General features: G+C 37.9%; 1 protein-coding gene and 1 long non-coding RNA gene across 8 annotated transcripts in view; one reads left to right on the forward strand and one right to left on the reverse strand.

Moving 5' to 3' along the window:
• Nucleotides 1-8,986, reverse strand: part of LOC109299102 — a 19,847-nt gene extending 10,861 nt beyond the window's left edge. Inside the window, exons 1-2 of the long non-coding RNA XR_002097770.1 lie at nt 8,976-8,986; nt 7,014-7,018 (exon numbers count right to left, since the gene is read on the reverse strand). This is a non-coding gene — a long non-coding RNA (uncharacterized LOC109299102). The remainder of the gene's footprint in view (nt 1-7,013; nt 7,019-8,975) is intronic.
• STK33 (serine/threonine kinase 33) overlaps nt 1-15,679 on the forward strand; it is a 111,637-nt gene extending 95,958 nt beyond the window's left edge. For 6 of the 7 annotated variants that reach the window (XM_019519619.1, XM_019519615.1, XM_019519613.1 and 3 more), the window contains 5 exons: nt 4,577-4,689; nt 4,901-4,986; nt 10,740-10,982; nt 13,468-13,551; nt 14,871-15,679. In XM_019519619.1, the coding sequence (XP_019375164.1) occupies nt 4,577-4,689; nt 4,901-4,986; nt 10,740-10,982; nt 13,468-13,551; nt 14,871-15,032 (688 nt within the window). In that variant the 3' untranslated portion in view covers nt 15,033-15,679. The remainder of the gene's footprint in view (nt 1-4,576; nt 4,690-4,900; nt 4,987-10,739; nt 10,983-13,467; nt 13,552-14,870) is intronic. The other variant, XM_019519616.1, reaches the window with a different exon arrangement.
• The last annotated feature ends 4,203 nt before the right edge of the window (nt 15,680-19,882 follow it).

Raw genomic sequence — 19,882 nt, forward strand, 5'->3', positions numbered from 1 at the left:
ACTGCTCTCACTTTCATTATAGATTTGTGTATTTTTAATCTCTCTCAATCTCTCTAATCTCTCTTGGACCTTGTCATGTAAGCTGCTGTCTTCCTAGTTCATGGCTTTAATGCAGTGAATTTAGAGTCTTCCTTTATAGTATTTGATTCACTGGTAAGCTTTCTATTCTATGACCTTTGTACCTCTGTTGCATGCAACCTGATCTTTTATGACAGTCTTTTAAAAGCAGGCACACATGAACACATGCAATTCTCATTCTCTTCTCTTCTCTTTTATCTTTCTTTTCCATCTGTTCCTCAGGTTTTTTTTTCCTGCACAGTTAACCCACCTTGGTTTTGTTCACAGCATGAAAAAGTCCTCACAGCTTTATCTCCTTTATTCTTATTTTTTATTTCTAGCATGCACTGTATTGTGTGTACTTTTTATGGTGATTCAGTATCAGTTTTATAGGTATACTTTATGGTATTAATGTTGGCATCCTAGTAGTTGTATTTGCACAACATACTACAGTGGGATAAGTTATAAAATGGGCAGTAGAAATTGGGTAGTTTGAATTCACGGCTCAGAACTTACAAGATTCAGAGCACTGAATTGTGCTGCTCACAACTTCTGACCCTATTTCTTAATTAGTAATGTAAATATTTTTAAAAATTAGCATTTTATAATCACAATAGTGTCAGAACAGTGTGGTATTAATTCACACCTAGTTTGGTTGACAATAAAAAAATGAACACAATGAATGTGAATTAATAGAATGCAATTCACATTCTTTTTATTGCATAATTTGGAGAAAGTCATTGGATATTCTGGTTTTAATTTTGTTTTTACAAATAGCTCATCCCTCCACCTCATTCTAATAGCTGGGCTTCTGGTACTGCCCTAACAGTTTTAAAGAAGCTATTACAAATATTATTGCCACTGTCAAAACTTTGACCCTTCTAAGCTGTAGTTAATGTCTCCTTATTAATTTGCTAGCTGCTCATGTTCTTGCAAGGCATGCAGATCATAGTATCATAGGAAAGTAGGGCTGGAAGGAGCCTCATAAGATCGTCTAGTTCAGCCCTCTGTTCAAGGCAGGATCATCCCTGACTAAACAACCCCAGCCAAGTGTTTGTCCAACCTGCTCTTGAAAACTTCCAAGGATGGAGACTCCACAATTTATTTTAGGTAACCTGTTCCAATGCTTAGCCACCCTCATAGTCAGAAAGTTCTTCTTAATCTCTAACCTAAATTTCCCCTGCAGTTTAAGACCATTACTCTTAGTCCTGTCCCCTTCAGTCATGGAGAAAAGCCCATTTGTATCCTTTTTGTAATTGCCCTTCAGATATCTGAGGACTGTTATCAAATCCCCCCTCAGTCTTTACTTTTCCAGACTAAATTACGGTACTTTTTTTTAGCCTTTCCTCACAAGTCTTGAGCTCAGCCCCTTAATCATCAATCTGTGCTGGACTTTTTCCAAATTGTTCATATCCTTCGCTGAAGTGTGGGGACCAAAACTGTACACAGTATTCTAGTTGACCTGGACAGACTAGAGAAATGGTCTGCAATCAATCAGATGAGATTCATCAGGAACGGGTGCAAAGATTGCTTTTGGGACAGAATACCTGCATGCACAAATACAGACTAGAGAGTGAATGACTGGCTAGGCTTTAGTATCACAAAGGAACTGAGAGCTACATTAGACCATAAGCTGAGTAACACTCAGCCAATACTCAGCCAGTTCTGGATGTTAGTTAGCCCTTCCTTCCAGAATGGGTACACTCCATCTTGGTACCAAGTATATTATTGCCATGGCAGATTTGATCTCTGCCTATCTAGAGAACACAAGCCCTGAGGTGACTCATGAAATCAGTTTTCTTGAACATTAATGCCCTGACCTGCTTCTGCATAATAGGGTATATGCCAGCATGATGTATTTTTAATTTATAATTTAAACAAAGATATACTTTAAACTTCCTATTACATTTCTATTTTAGCATATACTAATAGAAACAGAAACAATAGATAGAACAATAAAATAGAATATAGAGGTGGGTTAGTTCATTCATGGAATAGATGAGCAAAGGAATCTTGCTGCCTTGTGCTCTGCATGTGTTGTCTAAATCCTGCTGTCTGCAGGTAATGGGTGAGGAGCTTCTTTTCCACATGCAGTCAGCACAGGAGAATTTCTCTGCAGCTGTTCAGAATGTGCTAATAGAGACAGCTAGCATGCTGGCTCATGCAACACCTCTCCAAAGACCTCTGGATAAGGTGAGAAATCTAAACCCCCCCTCTCCCTTCACCCCAGCTGGCTGATAGTGGCAAACACTAACTGACTACAGAGGTATGATGCACTTCACTCTCGCTTAAGTGTGCAGGAAAGTTCAACATATCACCCCAACATCATGTGATAATATTCCATCCTGGTTGAGTTGATTTCTATGGTAAAAGTTACAAAGGGCAGCATCTCTGCTTGCTTTCTTTTTAGGACAGGATTTGGCCTTCCCTTTGTACTGCAGAATAATGAGCTCCATCACTTGCTAATATTTACAGTGTCATAGATTAAAATGATTCATGCTTCAGGCTTTAAATTTAGTTCTATGCAGATATAAGAACTTGGAAAGGGAAAGAGAATTGAAGGATAAAAGCATATTGAACCGTTTTCTGTTGAAGTGATTTGGAGATTAAAGCTTTGAGAAGGGGGTAAAGTGCTAAAATATTAATTTTATGTTTTACCTTAAAATTAAAAATTAAAATCTGAAAGAAATTAAAAAATCATAGTTCTGTACTTTGATATGAAGTGACAGACATCCTTCAGGAGATGACAGTTAGGTTTTCAGCAGCTACTTCTGTGTTTTGAGAGCAGGTTTAAAAACTTAATTTGTAGCAAATAATTCATTTAATGAATTCAGGTTCTTTTTCTATTTTTAAACTATTTATAATGAGAATGTATTAATTTCTTGACATTATTTTGCCATGTAATTCTTTGTCTGCAGAATGTTTGTGAGTGGTTTGTTATATTCAATATTTGAAATTTAATCTGCATTTGTTTGTTTTGGTTGGAAACACAGGTCACATGACATCAGCATGTGATTTCAGGGAGCGTTAGCTCTCTGATTTGATTAGCAGAATACAGAATCAACTTTCCATTGTGGGTACTTGTTTACAAATTCAAACTACTTGCCCTGAATATATAATTATTTAGATTTGATGTGTCTGTGAATATTCCTGCTGGTAAATGATAATGTTCACAGAAAGCAAACACAAAAGGTCAGGAACATAGGCAGAGCATATTCATTTATTTTATATTTCCAGCAATGTTTTCTTAGGTGTTCCCCTAGTTTTGTTTCAGGTGTTCCTTCTTTTTCCTTCCACAAGTCAGAACACAAGCAATATTATAAAGGTTGCATAAAATCATACTGTATTATTTCCTTTAAGGGTATACTGAATTGACAGACATGAAGCACAACAACATTTGGTTTCAGTCATTCATTCTAATATTTTACTAACTGCATTATGAAGCAAGTTATAACTTTTAAGATTTCTTACCAAGATATACTCAGAGTACCTGTATTTTCAAAATATAAGTGCTCAGAGGCATCTGCTGATAAGTTTTTTTTTTCCCCCTGACACTTCTAGTATGCTGTTTTTATGTATTTTTATTGACAGAGATCTGATTATGCCAAATAAAGCAATATCTGCATTATGCCATTAATAAGGATTGACACAACTACAAATAGTAAATGACAAATTTAAAAAGAGTAATTAATTTCTAGCCAATGTCTATTTAATTTTCCTATGATATAGACCTTTTCAGAAAAATAGTTTTTTAAGAAGGGGTTCCACATTTGTCTCTCAATTACTAATATAACATTCTTTAGTTTATTAGTCAAAAAAACATTTTTTTCTAACTTCCAGCACCATAAACCCAAGCTGAACTTTTTTGGCACATGCATTTTTTGGACTGTCGGATGCTGGTATGGGGACTGTCACCCAAAATTTGAATGGTCCCTAGTGCAATTATTCAGTACATATTAAGGCTAGAAAGAGCTATTATGATCATCTAGTCTGAGCTCTTGATCTGTCCAAAAACACAGGCCCATAGAATTTCATCAGAAATCCCTAACCTGAGCCCAATAACTTGTGGCTGAACTAGAAGATATATTTTAGGGGAGTATCCAGCCTTTCTTTAACTGCTTAACCTGGTGAAGAATCTATAACATTTCTTGTTGTTGTTCCAATAAGTTATTATCCTTGTTGTTAAAAACTTATATCTTCGTTCATTTCAATTTGTCTAGTTTCAGGTTTCAGGCATTGGATCTTGTCATGCTTTCTCAGCTGAGTTAAAAATCTGTGTGGTATTTGTTATAGTCTTCCTGTGCACATGAAGACTGTGACAAAGCCATCTTTTAACCTCTTTCCTTGCAGTCGTTTTTTGTAAGATATATTTTTCAGGCCTTGAACCAATTGTGTAGATCCCTCCTGAACCTTTTCCAATCAGTTTAGCCTTTCATATTATCAAATCTCATATCGCATACTTCTCATTTCATCAGTAAAAATAGTAGGAATCTATTAATCTTGTCTGTTTTTATTTTAGATTATGTGGTGAGCCACCTTTCATAGCAACTTTAGAGGAAAAGCTCTTTGAACTAATAAAGAAGGGAGAACTACATTTTAACAATCCAATCTGGCAAACAGTTAGTGAAGCTGGTAAGTTGGGAACCATCTGACAGACCCTGAAAACACTGCAATAGATTAAACAGTTATGATATTTTGACTCCTTTACTTTATGTAATGTAGCTTCCCAAAAGAAAAATTGATGTTAAAAAATAAATACACAGAATCATAAGTAAACTATTCTCTTCTGAATTAAAGCACTTATGTAGTTGAAAGATGTGATTTATTAAATTGTTTCTTATAGCTAAACATGTGCTGCAACTGCTTCTGAGAGTAGATCCTGCCCATCGAATCACAGCTCATGAATTACTGGATAACCAGTGGATAACAGTAAGTTTTGACTCTTTTTTTCATATTACTTTCCATCCTGTTCTATTGCTTATTATTTGAATCTTGATCTTTTAGCCTAGGATGCTGTGTCACTTCTGTGAAACCCTGAACAAATAGATGTAAGCTGTTTCTAGAACTTGATCCAAAGCCCATACAAATCTGTGTATTTGTATTGGCTGATATCAGACTTTTAAGGTTTTACAGAGTGCCTTGTACTGTTTTCTTTACCCAGCCAACCTTCCATTGATTTCAAAAGATATTTTGAAATATGAAATACATGATCAAGCCTTAACTGGTTAATTCTGCAGTATTTCTATGAAGTTGATAAAAGATTATTATACCTAATTTACAAGTGGGTAAAGTGAGCCACAGAGAAATAGTGACTTCCCCGTGACAGAAGAGCAATCTCTTCCTTCCACCAATAGCCTGTTTTTTTCCCCCTTTCTAGTCAGCCAGATGCCTCTGTTCTTTGGACAGATGTTAAGCTGCCTAATTAAGCACTAAAAAATACCCATATTATCTGACTTTAAAAATGGGTTCAGCTGATATGGAGCTGTTGACAGGACTTTTGACAGTTAAATGTTTATCCCAATTAATGTAAATTAGGTGTCAGACTCAAACAAGTGGCAGTGCAAGTGGTATCAGTGGTGGCACAGGGGTTACTATGTCCATTGCTCTCCTCTCCCCACACCCCCACGGACATGTGTTCCCAGTGGAGCTGCACACCCCAAAATTCATCAGTGAGCCCCACTACTGCTTACCCTACCCATGAACTCCTGGCCCCTCTAGGAGCCCCGCAGGCCAGATGACATGGCTCTGTGTGACAAATCTGGCCTACCAGCCATATCTTTGACACTCAAAATGTAACTTGATCTCTTTAGAACTGAGGCCTGCAACTATTTTCTTTTTTATACTCTGTTTATATATAGTGGTGTTGGAAGGAGAGCGGGGATGGTTAAATATCTTTCCAATAAGAAACACCAAAGATTTGTCAGGGAGTACGGACAGAGGGAACAGGGACTTTCAGTTATTATTTTATTTTTTATCAGTGTTCCTTAAGATGTCTTCCTATGACTTAGTTTTCAGAAGTACTGAATGCTTGTAGCTTCCATATAACTTCATTGCAAGTTGCTTTGAAAATCAGGCCATTAGTGTCTAGTTCATTCTTATGCCTTCATTGTCATCGTGATTTTACAATGTCCAGAGGGGTAACAGGAAAGTGCATTATCATGTTGAGAATTGTACATGTTAAAAACATTAACCTCTTGGTACCAAGTGACACGTCAGCTCCTGCATAAGAGTTATTGGCACTACTATCTCCTGTTATGAAATATGCCCCACCTGCATCAAAATAATGTGATGTCACAAGCCATCTTGTGTAAGTAGTATTAACAGTTCAAAGATAGATGTGGCAAAATTTATATCTAGATATAAACTTTAACAGTTAGATTGTGCATTTTAGAATTGCAGTGCACTTACAGCTAAACACACACTTCAAGCCCTGTTTTGGTTAGGAATTACCTTGGAGGTTTATCTGTTGCCAGTTTGAGACAACAAATAGTTTTGGCTGGAGGCAATACAAACAATCACTGATTAATTATTTACTCCAAATAGTAATTATACCAATTCTGTTTCTTGTTTTGATTATTCCTGAGCTTTACCCCATTTAATTACTTCTTTCAATCTTCTTAACTTCTACTACTTCATCAGCTGAAAAAGTAGGCCTAAGTACGAATAGAATATTAGAATCTTACTAAGATTATTGAAGGAAAATAATGTTTTGGCAACTGTGTGCTTCATTTAAAGGAGATGTTGGTACAGGATATTCTGTACATTTTTATGTGATCCTCTTTACAGCTTTTAGGACAAATAGTTAGTTTTGAATGTGACCAACAATTATAGTGTGACTACCTACAATTTTCTATTAATTGATTAATCTTCATGTGTTCACATACTATTCCATCTTCTCTCTATCTAGCATCATATATTTTTTGGTCTGCTGTATATTTTTAGCTCAAAAGAGGTACTGGCTCTTCTTGCTTCCTTATATCAATTATGAGAATGTCTGAGGTATTTTCTCAGGTCTGATACTGGCAGGGGGTGCTGTTTCCTTGCAGACCAGGGTTTTGCTTTGCTTTGCTTTGCTTTCTTCCTCATTAATATTTCTTTCTTGGAACAGTCTGTGAGCACTGTTGGAAGGTGAACCCTTCAACAGAATGGTAGCTTTATCATTTTCTGATGCTGCTGTGATATAATTCCTCTTTGGTAAAATTTACTAGTACATGAAACTTCTTGATTGGAATGGGGAGGCATAATAATTTCCTGTGTAACAAACTTGCACTTGCAGAATATGGGATTTTTCATTTTTTCTGCGTACACATTTCTCAGAATCAACCTGCTCATAAAAAAGAAAAAAAAAAAGAAAGAAAAAGGAAATGCCTCCTGGTATTTGAATAGCACAAAGGATTCTGTAGTTAAGCAGAAAGTGGATAGTGTCTACAACTAAAGTAGATACTAAAAATGTCTACAACTAAATCTGATACTAAAAACTCCTAACAGACTTTAAGATCAGGAAAACACAAAACCAACCAAACTAACTATAGTTCAAATGGTGGTTAAAAAAGGTTAAAAACATATCCCTTTACATATTAAAAGGATGATAGAGACCAACACTTGTATTAGTATGCAAAAAGGGTTCATAACAAGAAATTAGGGTCAAATAGTAGGGAAGACGTAAGGCAAGTGTATATTGATAGATTGGATAGTGGAAGTGCTTAGTGTGGGCTAATTTACTCTGTCCAAGACATACCTCAAGAAACAGGGCAGGCTAGTTCAGGTAGGATTCTGTCCTGACACAGCTCGACTGCTTCCAAAGTCTGTACTAGCTCTATGCTACACGGCTGTCCACAGTATAGACAAGTCCTAAGGTTTAAAAACAGCTCACAGATGGTGATCTCTGTGGTTCTATGGATCATGGTTTTGGAAAAAGTGACAAGGGTCAGAACCATTTAGAGTTGGTTTTCACACCACTCCAACACTGCACACTAAAAGCAAAATAATGTATTTTATTAACACATTTCAGCAAAAGAGAAGGAGTTACACAATTCTCTCTGTGCAATTTTTTCCAGTTATTTTCCCTTCTCTTTTTATAAACTGTGCCTTACTAGCTGATTTAATGCTCTTCTTATGAGTTTATTTCATGTTTATTTTATGTTTATATTGTCCTTACTGTGGGTAGGAAAGCTGCTGCCTTTTAAAATAGACACATCTCTTAAATTGACACACAAACTCAGAGTCCTCCTAGCTTATCAAGAGCATTGTCTCTCAATTCATTCTGAACGGGAAAAAAATCATTAAAATGAGTGTTGTCATATGAAGGATATACAAAGCAAGATACTCACTCCACCTTTCCTCATTATATAGTTACTCTGTTCTAAAAGACCTTTCTGCGCCTTTTATCTGCCATTGTCAACTTTCCCTGTGGTGTCAGTAGTATTTCTTAGCAAGCTCGGAGAGAGGTAGATAGCTGGTCTTGCCTTTAGCATGCTTAGAAATCTTGTTCCACTTACTGTTTCTCCAACCTAATTTGAGGACGCTTTCATTTTACAGTCACAGGGTTACTTTCTCGGTGATTGACTAGATTTTGTCTATGCATGAAGTAAGTTCTGCCATGGCAACATAAGATTCATTGCCTATCTATTATAATAGTTTCTGTGGGACTGAAATACTGACCTGTAACAACTCCCCAGGACTTTAAGTTTTGTAGGGGTGGAAGGAGCACATACATACTAAGCACATTTTTTTTGTCAGACTCTCTATTTTACAGAGTCCTATTCTGCTACTGCATTTTCACATTGTATTCAGTTCTCTTTCTCTTTTTATGCACAAAGTGTATTTTTCAATGTTTTATTTTGAAAGTTTTTTGTTGTATTACCTTAGATGTACAAAATCAATCACTGGTGTAACAATTTCACAACATGCTTTTCAACTTATCTGGGTTACCCACAGCCTATTCTTTTTTCTTTACTGTTAACCTAGCTTTCATCTTCTGCTGTAGCTTCTAAACTAAATACTCCAGACCTTATTAGTTTGGACATCTCTTCAAAATTCTCACCTATAAACCTTTTAATTCTCCTGGGAAGTCTGTAGTTGCAAAATGATATTTAAAATTAGTAGCAAAGTGGTGTTCAGTGGTGGATTTCTAGATATGATGTTGTGTTATCAGGGGAAAGATACTGAATTCTGTGCTATTCATTGATATCTCTTCATCTTGTGCCTTGAATCTTAGCGAAGCACACTAGGGAAAGCTGGACAGACAAAGATGAAATGGAAGACAGAAGAAAGTGAAACAATGTAAAGACAGTCAATTAGTAATCTGCTACTCTCTTCACCCACAATTGGCACCAGATGCTAGCCAATTAAACTCAACAGGTGTTCAAATGAGCCAACACAGATAATTAACTTAAATGGTTCCACTTTCTTAAAAACTGCCAGACTACAAACTCCCTCTTCTCTTTTATATGCTATACAATTATCTGGAGCTTTTTAAGGCCTAGATCTTTTTAAAGGGCCTAAATTCAGCCTCTGATTTTGTGGGCACAATTCCATACACTTACGTGTAACTACCCAATTTTTCTTGCAAAGGAGGCAGTTAGTTTAGTGTCTGTGCCATCAATTTTGCCCACAGTTAATTGCAAATGTAAATCTGCACCTGCAGAATTGGAAGTTGTTTCTTAAAATCAAGTTTTATGTTGATAGAAGATATGACTGTACAGTACCTTGTTCACTTTGAGCATATATCTGGATTGCTATACCCCTCCCTCCAATTTCACACAAAAAAATGTTTTCTAGCACTCACCCTCACCATAAGAAGACAAAGAAGAAATCTGAAACAGAATCAGCAAAGATCTTAATTAATGTAATATAGTCTAGTGATTGGATAAGGAGGTCTGAAGTAGTGTGTTAATAAAATATTTGTGCTTTAGTAAAATTCTTTGAGTTCCTCAGATGAAACATGATATAAATACAAAGTGGTATTTATTATTATTCTCTCTCTTTTTAAAAGTTGACTCCTTTTTTTTCAAAAAAAACTTTCATGTACCCCTGGTATATTTGTTCTTTCTTCATAGCTTGCAGACTCACAGCTCATAAAGAGAGTGAAAGCATGAAAGAATGGGATAGGCCTTACCAAATGATATAGATAGGTAGATATAAATCAAAAAGGATAATTATTTAGGATTGTCTGTGAGCAGAAGGCATCTAGCAAAAGGGAGTGCTGCCTTTGTGATATTATTTTCCCTAATCCCATGAAATCCAACCTGTCCCCATTTCCATTGAGGCTGGGCAGACTGGGACTATTCTCTAAACAGCATCCATATCCACCAACATTTACAGATCTGGGGCAGTGGGATAATTCTGAGCAGAGCGGTTCCTGTCAGAGCTGTGCTCAAGTTTTTGAGAGTGAAGTTAGAAGGCAAGGGAGCACAAAGGCTGTCTGTGGCCCCTTCTCTTTCTCTTTTTGGATATCTGCAGTTTGGAGCCAAACTCCTTCAAAGAAGTCCCTTTCTTCAGTTCAGTATCCTGCTAACATTTCTGTAAAATATAATCTGACATTTATTCACTGCATTTATGATGTACAGTCAAAAGAATACAAAAAAGCATTTTCAGAAGTAAGGTCTACAGCAAAATGGCAAATTATTTAGTGTACTATATCCAGTGAGTGAAAAAAATATTAATAAAATGTTATTCTATAGGGTGACACTCATATTGTCCAGAGGCCATGTAATGTCCTGGAGCTGATGAAAGAATGGAAGAACAACCTGGACATTGGTGAAGTTTGCACTGTGGAAGAGCTGAATAATCCTCCTACCACAGCACACCAGGCTGAAATGAATGAAGAGCGAGAGAGTCCTGTTAGAAGCAATGGCATTTTAGAGCCTGGTGCCGAAACTGAAACAGAGAGTGGAAGCAGCAAACCCTCCATGCCAACAAAACAGGTGGGAATGAATATGTGAAGGATCCAGAGTAAGCTGTATACTGTAAAATTACCTCCTTGAAAGAAAGAACTTTGCCTTTTAATGAAATCACATTGGCCCAGAGTATCAATTCCCTAAGTGGCTCTGGCTCCTGGTCATTCCTTTCAATGGTACGTATGCAGGAACTCAACAGAAAATTAATAGGACATTAAGAAAGCAATATTTAGAGAATATGGAAAGGAATCTTTTACAGACATGCGATTCCTGCATTAGAAATTCCCCCTTGATACTGCCAGTAGCAATCTTGGGATGCAGTGTTGAGGAAATGAATAAAATAGAAAAGAATAGTTCACAAACAACATATGTATAAGCTACAAATGACATATCGAGACTCAAAGTTTAATGCTTATAATAGGCCTTGCTTTGATTTCTTCAGTTGGCTTGTTGCTTATGATATTGGATTTTCATAGTGCACAGCTGAATCCCTTGCTTGGAGAGACAGAAAACGATAATGCACATTCTGGGGGTTTTGCACTAGCTGTGACCTCTCTGTCTCTTAGATTTATTGATCCAAATGCAGAATATTACTGTGGTACAAGCTGAAGGCATCCCTGTTAGAGGACTGGGTGTGCTCTTGGAAAGGCTCCACTTAGCACAGATTAACCTTTGCTATGGAGCTTCAATACTGCTATTACCTTGCAGCTGAATATTCTTGTCTGAATTGGAAGGTAAGGGCCAGATCCAAACAAACATTAGGTCCCTAAAATGGAACGTTGGTAGAATTCAGATACCTAATTTTGATTTTTAACTGCCTCATCCCCAGAGCTGTCACCTAATCCTAGAGACATCTTAACTCCTTATGTGTTATGTCTTTGACATTCAGGCTCCCTAAACACCTAGAACAGCCCCGGTCTCAACAGTGTCATGTGGCTCAGTGCCTATTTCGTGTCTGATCTGGTCAGAGACCCACTTTTTAAAGATGTGGCTGGAGTTGGTGAAGGTGGTGCCCACCACCCTAGTGGTTAGGACACTTGTGCAGGAAATGGGAGATACTGATTTAAATCCCTCCTGTACCTGAAGGGCTTCAAACCTACATCTCCTATCTCTTTCTAGAGAGTGTCCTGACTACCAGGCACACTCCAACCCCCCTGTTGAAGTTGTATCACAATGTAGAAGAGAATTTGAAATCTACTGGGCCTGAAAGAGAGAATAATAGGGGTCCTCACTCTTCAGTCTAGTGTTATATATGGACCTGAGAGCTCCTTGATCCCACCACTTATACTATATTTTAGATTAGTCTTGGATTTATTACACAAATAATCCTGGATATGGGTTTGAATCCCTTCAGGCTCAGGGGGGAGCTGAATCTGAGTTTCTTTTTCTCTGCAAGTGTGTTAAGCAGCAAGCCAGTGATTCCTAAACTGTGATCCATGGTCCAAGAGCCCAGGTAAATGGGCCAGGGATCTCATTGGATACTGTGTGCCAGTATGTTGTCCTCAAATAAACATTTGGGGTAAGAGCACATGGTGGTCCACAAGAAATTTCAAAAGCTGACAGTCTCGCATTGGTTCAGAAAGTTTGGGAACTGCCTCATGAAGCTATTGCAAAAAGGGGTGTTGTGTGTGTCAGCAGCAGCACACCATCTGTTCTTTCTCCATGTTTTAAAGGAAATGTGTGAGCCCTCTCTAGTTGTAGGGTGCCAGGTGCCTATCTTCAGAAGAGGGCTCCAAGCTGTGGATCCCCTGTAAGTGTGGAGGTACCTAAGCCTCAGGGGGCAGAGATTGTTATATTTTTGTCTTTAGTGTTTTCTGTTGGATAGTTCTAGGGTAGTTGCTGGATATTTTGAATCTCATTCTGTAGTGCGTAACTCTCTCCATAAAGTGTATAGGGAACTTGAATGTCTAACAAGCTTGAAAGATCAGGTGCCTTAAAAACAACTTGGCACTTAATTTCTTTATTGGTAATCTAGCCCATAGCCCTTCCCTTCCCACTACCTGAAAAACTGCTTGGAATAAGTATTTTTGTATGGATATGGGGAAAAAATTCTTTCCACCTCTGATTGTAGAGCTACTTTAAATTAACATTACTGTTTCCTTCCAAACCAACTGCATAGGAATTACACCTGGCCTCAGAGCTGGATTCCTCAAATGCTAACTGCCTTTTTCTATCAAGTGGAACCATTCCCAAGGCTTGTTCATTTGGGAATGAAAACCACAGTTGAGGAAAGAGTATAATTTTGCACTATTGTAAAGATGTACTTACCACATTTGGAAGAGCTGAGCTTTGTAGGAACTTTACTGGTTGCAGAAATGCAGGGAGGAAGAGGATAATGCACAAAAACCTGCATAGGTGGGTCTGACTGTTGGCACTTAAACATTTAGTCTGTCCATCTGAATCTGAATAGAGCTGTGCCTGTGGATACCCTGAGATTACAAGCATTGTAAGCCCTTCTCGAGTCTTCAGAGTATATTTGGCCTGTTACTTCAGCCACTTGATTCTTCCATAGGTCAATAAGAAAAAAAATCACACAAGTGCTCTACCAAATGGGACACTTAAAAAGAAAAGTATGATCCTCAAGCCTTCCAGTGCTGTAAGTATCCTCTGAAAAATAAACATGTTTTCCAATTATCTTTAATTTTGCTTAGTTTCACATTTTCCTTGCTGGCATTTTATTTTAAGATAGGTTTAGGCTAGGGGATCATAGGCTGGTAGGCTGGAAGGCTAAATGGAGTCTCAAAAATTTCCAGGTGCCTTTCCTAGTGTTTTCAGTTAAGATAAGGGTCTGTGACAGTCATCAAGAAATTTTGAAGGTTGCCAGCAGTCCTTTGTCCAAAAGGTTTGGGAATGAACTCAAAGAAAAAAAAAAGTTTTTAACTGAAACTGAAGATCCAGCAGGTGCCATTGAGGAAAAAGGACTTTGTTTACTTGGATTCTAGATTTAGAAGCCTGTTTTTAAGGACTTTTTCCTTCAGTTTTGGGATAAATTAAAAGGGCAGAGCAGGACTTGAGAACCTTTTGGGGCTGAGATTTTCATAAATAAAAAAAAAATAACTTCATTGACATAAAACAAAAACCTGAGATCCAAATCCTTACTGGGTGTCAATTGGCAATGTTCCATAGAAGTCACTAGCTAATTCACAGAAGCCAAGGATCTGGCCCAGGGGAAATGCTCTTACAATAATTAACTAATGGTTGTCAATAAGTAAAAATATCATGAGGTTTATTTCTCAGATGGTGGGTTATTGTTAAATTAATTTTGTCTTTGTGTAGTATCATTTTCTAAAGTCCTCAATGCTAATAAGATGAAACGCCTTTAAGACAAAGCCTGAAACTTTGTCCAACAAAGAATGTTGGTAGCCTTGGGAGTTGATCAAGTTTTATTCACAAAGCAGACTAAAAAAAAATAGCTGTAATAACCATCTCATATTTAAAAGAATAAAGATAAGAGCTTTAGAATGTATTTGAATTATTATGGTAATTATACTATAATTATGGTGCTTATTACACTTGTTCTTTAAAATGATATATCTTTATACAGAAACCTGGCTAGTGAAGGCTATAATCAGGTAACTACAATTGGCTCTAAGTCCTGAGCAGGTGTTTAAACAATGAATTTTTGCCTCACAAAGATGAGGTTTTAAATTTACAGAGCATAAGTTAAGAAGTTGAATCATGGAACGTGAACCATGGAAGAAGTTTAAAACTGTATCTTTCATAAAGAGGCTTTTCTTGCACTTCAGAATGACTTTAATGTCTTTAACTACTTTTTATAACTTGTACTGCTGTAGAATAATACCGGCATAGAACCACTTCACAACCCATTTGTATTGCGCTATTATGTTTAACAGTATGTCAGTTCCTCATATTTAAAAATACACAGTTTTTTTAAATTTCTTTTTTTAATTATAGACTCCTGCAGGTAGGTCAGTATCTCCAGTGTCAAATTTAAAGCGGAATCAGGATTGTCAAGAGAAGAAGGGGGAGACAGACAAGTCCTTTGTGTCTGCGAGCCAGGGAAATAAGAATGTACAAAAACCTACTGCCACACTCAGAACCAAAAAGAAATCATAGGGTATCCATCAGGTCTGAACAACATACTAATGGGGCAACTGTTGCTTGTGCCAAAATGAGGAGACTGCATAAAAATGGACAAGTATATCTAGAACTGTTTGCCTTTTTGCCCTCCTGAACCTTGTAATCAGCAGAGAGCTCTGGCTTTCCTTTAACACTGAAGAAAATTTTAAAGCAGTGTGAACTCCTAACCTGTAAGAGGACATCCACTAATAGTATTGTTGTCAGAGTATGGATTATAGAATTGTCTAAAAATATATGTAATTTATTTGTTCTGAGCTAGCAAGCACCATCCAGGTGAGCAGCTCCCTTATAGAAATCTACTTGCTATGTTACTTAGATGCTTTAGTTTTGTCACAAACATTTAGTGGGGGATAATGAGGCCAGAATCTATAATGGAAATTCCTAATAACTATGTGCACTTTGCACTGTAAGAATTTTCTAGGAAATTGCTTTATAAACTTGCTCTAGGCACAAGTACTTATGTCTCCAGAATTTTAGGTCACTGTAGATTGCTTACAGAACTTGTTTTAAACTTGACAAATGGAAGATGTATTTTTAAGTATAATGAAATTACTGCGTTTCTTGCTGCTAAAATTTTGGTGTGTTAATTAAATATTTTAAATAAAAACAGGTGTTAGAATAATGGCCTTAACATGTTAGTTAATCTTCATTTTCAGAAGGCTGTTAAACCCAGGGGTGTTGTTATGTAAAATGTGAATATGATCTGAGGTTCAAAAAGCAGTGCCTCTGTCACTGAAGGCAAGTCTTATTTGCAGATAACAGCTTTGTTCCATTGTGTGAACAGAGCATATAAGTTAAACAGTTGTTTTGATACAGATGCATTTTGTATTACATATTATTCAAGTAAGAATGGTAAGAACATTCAGTCTAATGGGAGAACAAATAGTTCAGTCTTTTCATGAGTACTCCCCCAAAAATATAGTTTCTTTTGCACTTTAGAACCTAGATTTCACACACAGTCACCTAATTCTGGTTGGGTCTCAAATAAGCCCTTATAATATGGCCAACCAATTTCAAAGCAGGTATCTGAGTATTTAAAGAATATCACATTTTTGATAACCAAATCTATTTATTCATGAGCTACTTTATCCTGTTGCTATCTTTTGAACCCTATAGATCCTTGCATGGTTAAATACCTTATATTCAGGATTAATCTTCTGGCTGGTGTGTTCACCTTGGGGCATAGAATGAGTGCAAGGATGTTTTTTAGATCAGTGGTTTTCAAAGTTTCTAAAGTCATGTGACTCTTCCATATCCCTTCTGCTGCTGCAAAACTTCTACCCCCCTTCCATGAGCTCATGTGGAGCCAGGCAAGCTGGCTTGGCAGTGGCGGTGCACTTCCTCCCACCTTGCTCCATTACCCTGGATCTCTTTGTGGAACCACTGATGACCTATTGTGGAACCGCAGGGTTCCATGAAACACTGATTTATACTATACTGAACTATATATGAAACGTGTAGCCTTCTATACTCATCTGACTTTAATTCTTTCCAGATTTCACTTTACCCAGGCAGTTGTCCTTCCATTATTTTCCTGTGTACTCATCAAAGCCCTGTCGCATATACTGGCTCTAACGCACTTTCTGTCTTTATTTGAAGCAAACAAAGCATTTTACAGAGTCCATCCAGCTTTCTGATTCTTGTGACATCAACACATTCGGTCAGACTGTGGCTTAAAGAACTATCTCTAGTTGGCTATTAACTCACGTAGCTCATTCTTTTCCTTTAGTAAGACAGTTACTTGAAGGGCGTTTCAGGAGTCGCTCTTCAAGAGCAGTGGTTGCGTCATTAGCCAACCTCAGGGCAATCCTGCCTGATCTACAGTAGTTGCATAGCTGCAAAATGAAGTTCTTTCACTGAGTTGATATAGTGTTGAGAGTGCCCATGTTTCTAATACCAACAGAATTTTAGAAGCCCAGCAATGTGCTGAAAGTCACTGCCAACACTGCTATTTTGAACCATGGGAACTTGCTGCTTCACAACAAAGGAGCATACCATTTTTACAGTACCATACATTAAGTAAAATTTATTTATTTGTCACAGACGGCTCTTGTGCTGAAAAATTTTCAGCCGTGCAGTTCAGTGGTTCCCAACCTGTTTTGGTTTTGAACCTTTTCTTTTTTCATTTTGGCTGATTAGTACCCATGGGCAACTGGTGCCTCCTTATACTGGGGGGGAGGGAGGAGACACCAGTGGCCAATCACCGACCCTGGGCGGGGAGAGGGCCCCCCCAGTGGCCAATTGCCATTGCTGACAACCCAGAAGTGCCACTGGCGCTTCTCTCAGGGGGTGCACGTGCACCCCCTACATGTCGCCAATGCTGTTAGTACCTGAAACCCCTCCCACATGCTTTTCCTTGTCTTTGCATGCTGTGTTTTGTTCCAATTGCTATTTCTTACTATTTCTTCTATTCCACTCTCCGCCCTTTTTCCCTCTTGTAAGTTCAGGTCTGGCCGTTTTTTAAATGCATGTCTTATATTCTCTCTCCTTCAGTGCTCTTCCCCATGCTGGTACTAGCCTCTTCTTTTCACCACCCTTTCTCATACTGTTTAATTTTTTCCTCACTTACCATGTGCCAGGCACTGTGCCTCTGGGTGTCTATATATGTGCTCCAGATCTAAATGCTCAACAGTCACCTGATCTTTTAAAGATACAAGCATTTATTTCTCATGTCCCATATGAAATGTTAATAACTACACTCATCCTTTAAGAATGCTTCATATATTAATATTATGTACAGAAAACAAAAAGGATCCTTTTTCTATGTAAAACCGTCAGCATATTAGAACTGAGTAAGTAGTTTGCTGTGCAGAAATCAAGCCTACTGTAAATCTGAAACTCATTAGCAGCTGTTTTAGCCATAATTAAGTGAAGAACAATGGAATACTTTTAACACAAAGTCCAGGCAGAGACTAGCCCATGTATTTTTTGCTGTCTACTCTATAATAATTAAAGTGTGCTTGTACAATTTCTAAAAATTGGTGAGGCATATGATAGGGTCAAAGCATTGATTGATTCTAGACACCCGAAGAAACAAGAATTTTTTTTACCAAATACCTGTATTTTCTGCCTATTATATATTTTTTCCTGTATTGGTTTAGTAAAAGGCTTTTGTAACTGCTTTTTGATATTCTCACACTTCAGGGGTTGGTAACTCTGCCCCTCTGAAAAGCATGGTTTTAAATTCTGGGCTTGTTTTCAGACATATTGCACTTTTTTGTCTGAGCAGCAGCAAGATATATTTGAAAGTAATGCCCCACAAAGTTCATTTGAGAGAGAGCAGTGACACAAGAAGTCATTTACAATAAATGGATTTCACAACATGAACAGAAAGACAAGAATGTGTTCCTCTTCAGGGCTGAACTGCAAACTCAGTTGTTATGTACGTTACTGGTACAGTGTCATGCACTGGGAGACAAGGCTTATATTTGTTATGAGGAAGAAGTGGCTTTATTTCAATCACAGGTAAGTTAAGGTTTAAGAATTACTGTAATGCTTTGATTTGCTTTGTTTGTATCAGTATGTCCCTGGTACTTCTGGCTGTGGTGGTAAATATATAATCCAGAGGTGGGAATGTAAGTACTTTTCCCTCTTCTACTAAAGTTCTCCTTATTCTTCACTCTCCAACTAGCACTTTATTTAACATTGTTTTTGTTATGTTAAAAAATAATAGTATAATTTTCTTCCCCATAAGGTAGGCAGCACTTTATATCGAAGAAAACAAACTAAACTCTCTGCTCTTGGCAGTCACAGCCACAGCCACGCAAATTTTTATTCACCACTGTGAGTATACGTGCATCTGCCTCTGCAGTAAACAGGTTCTAACTTCATCTGAGGGGGAGGAAAAAAGATGTATGTTCAGATCATCAAGTGCAATGATGACAGTTTATACCATTGACTTCAGTGGAGCTGTGACACTTTACACCCACTGAGAATCTGTCACTTGAAGTTTAAAGAGTCTGATCATGGAGGGGATACACACCTGGCTTTTACTGGCTTTGATGGGAGCTGCGTCAGGATGATTGGGCCATAAGAAGAACATCGTTGTGCTTCTTTCATAGAACATCGTGGGAGTTATTTTTATGGTGACCATCTGATTCAAAGAAAAACTTTCAGGTCAGTTCTGAAATGAACTGTACTTCTTACGGTAGAAGCCACCTTTACTCACTGTACACATTAGGAATTCACCTCGGTCTGTATGTGCAATGATTATTATGGTATTTAAACACCTAGGAAGCCATGCATTGCTATTTTTCATATTACCAGTGACAGTAATGATATTGGCATATGGTGGTAGTAAAAATGCATTTAAGGCCATGGATTTGTTCATTTGCAGCACTACAGGAATAAAACGCTATGGGAGCATCCACTAGCTGGAGTGCTACACAGTCACCTTAAAGGCATGCTTTCCAATCAGGGCTCTGTAGCTCCTGCCCTCAGGAGAGCCTGTCGATGAGCCCAGTCACAGACAGCCTGTCTTCTCTGTTCCTGGGTAGGCTATTGCAGGAATTGCTGTAGTGACTGGAGCAGTGGCAGGCTGCGACAGCTTGCTCCTAGGGTGCATGGCGGGAGCCTGTGTTTGACAGCTTCTGCCAGTCCCAGCATAGGAGAGGGTGGCAGGGGCTGGTCCAAGCAAATGACAGGGAAGCAGCAGTTGTTGCTATTTTTAATGCCACTGTAATTGTGGGGGCACAAGCTGCTCCTGCAGTTGCAGCAACTCTCTCTGCTGCTGCTGCCACCGGGGGCAGCGGTACTGCTTCTTACTCCCAAAGTGTTGGCAGCAGGGTCCCAGCAAGACTGTGACAGCTTGCTGTGGCTGGACAGAG

Source organism: Gavialis gangeticus, unplaced genomic scaffold (genome assembly GCF_001723915.1).
Source record: "Gavialis gangeticus isolate Ggan-Ray unplaced genomic scaffold, GavGan_comp1, whole genome shotgun sequence".
Taxonomy (NCBI): domain Eukaryota; kingdom Metazoa; phylum Chordata; order Crocodylia; family Gavialidae; genus Gavialis; species Gavialis gangeticus.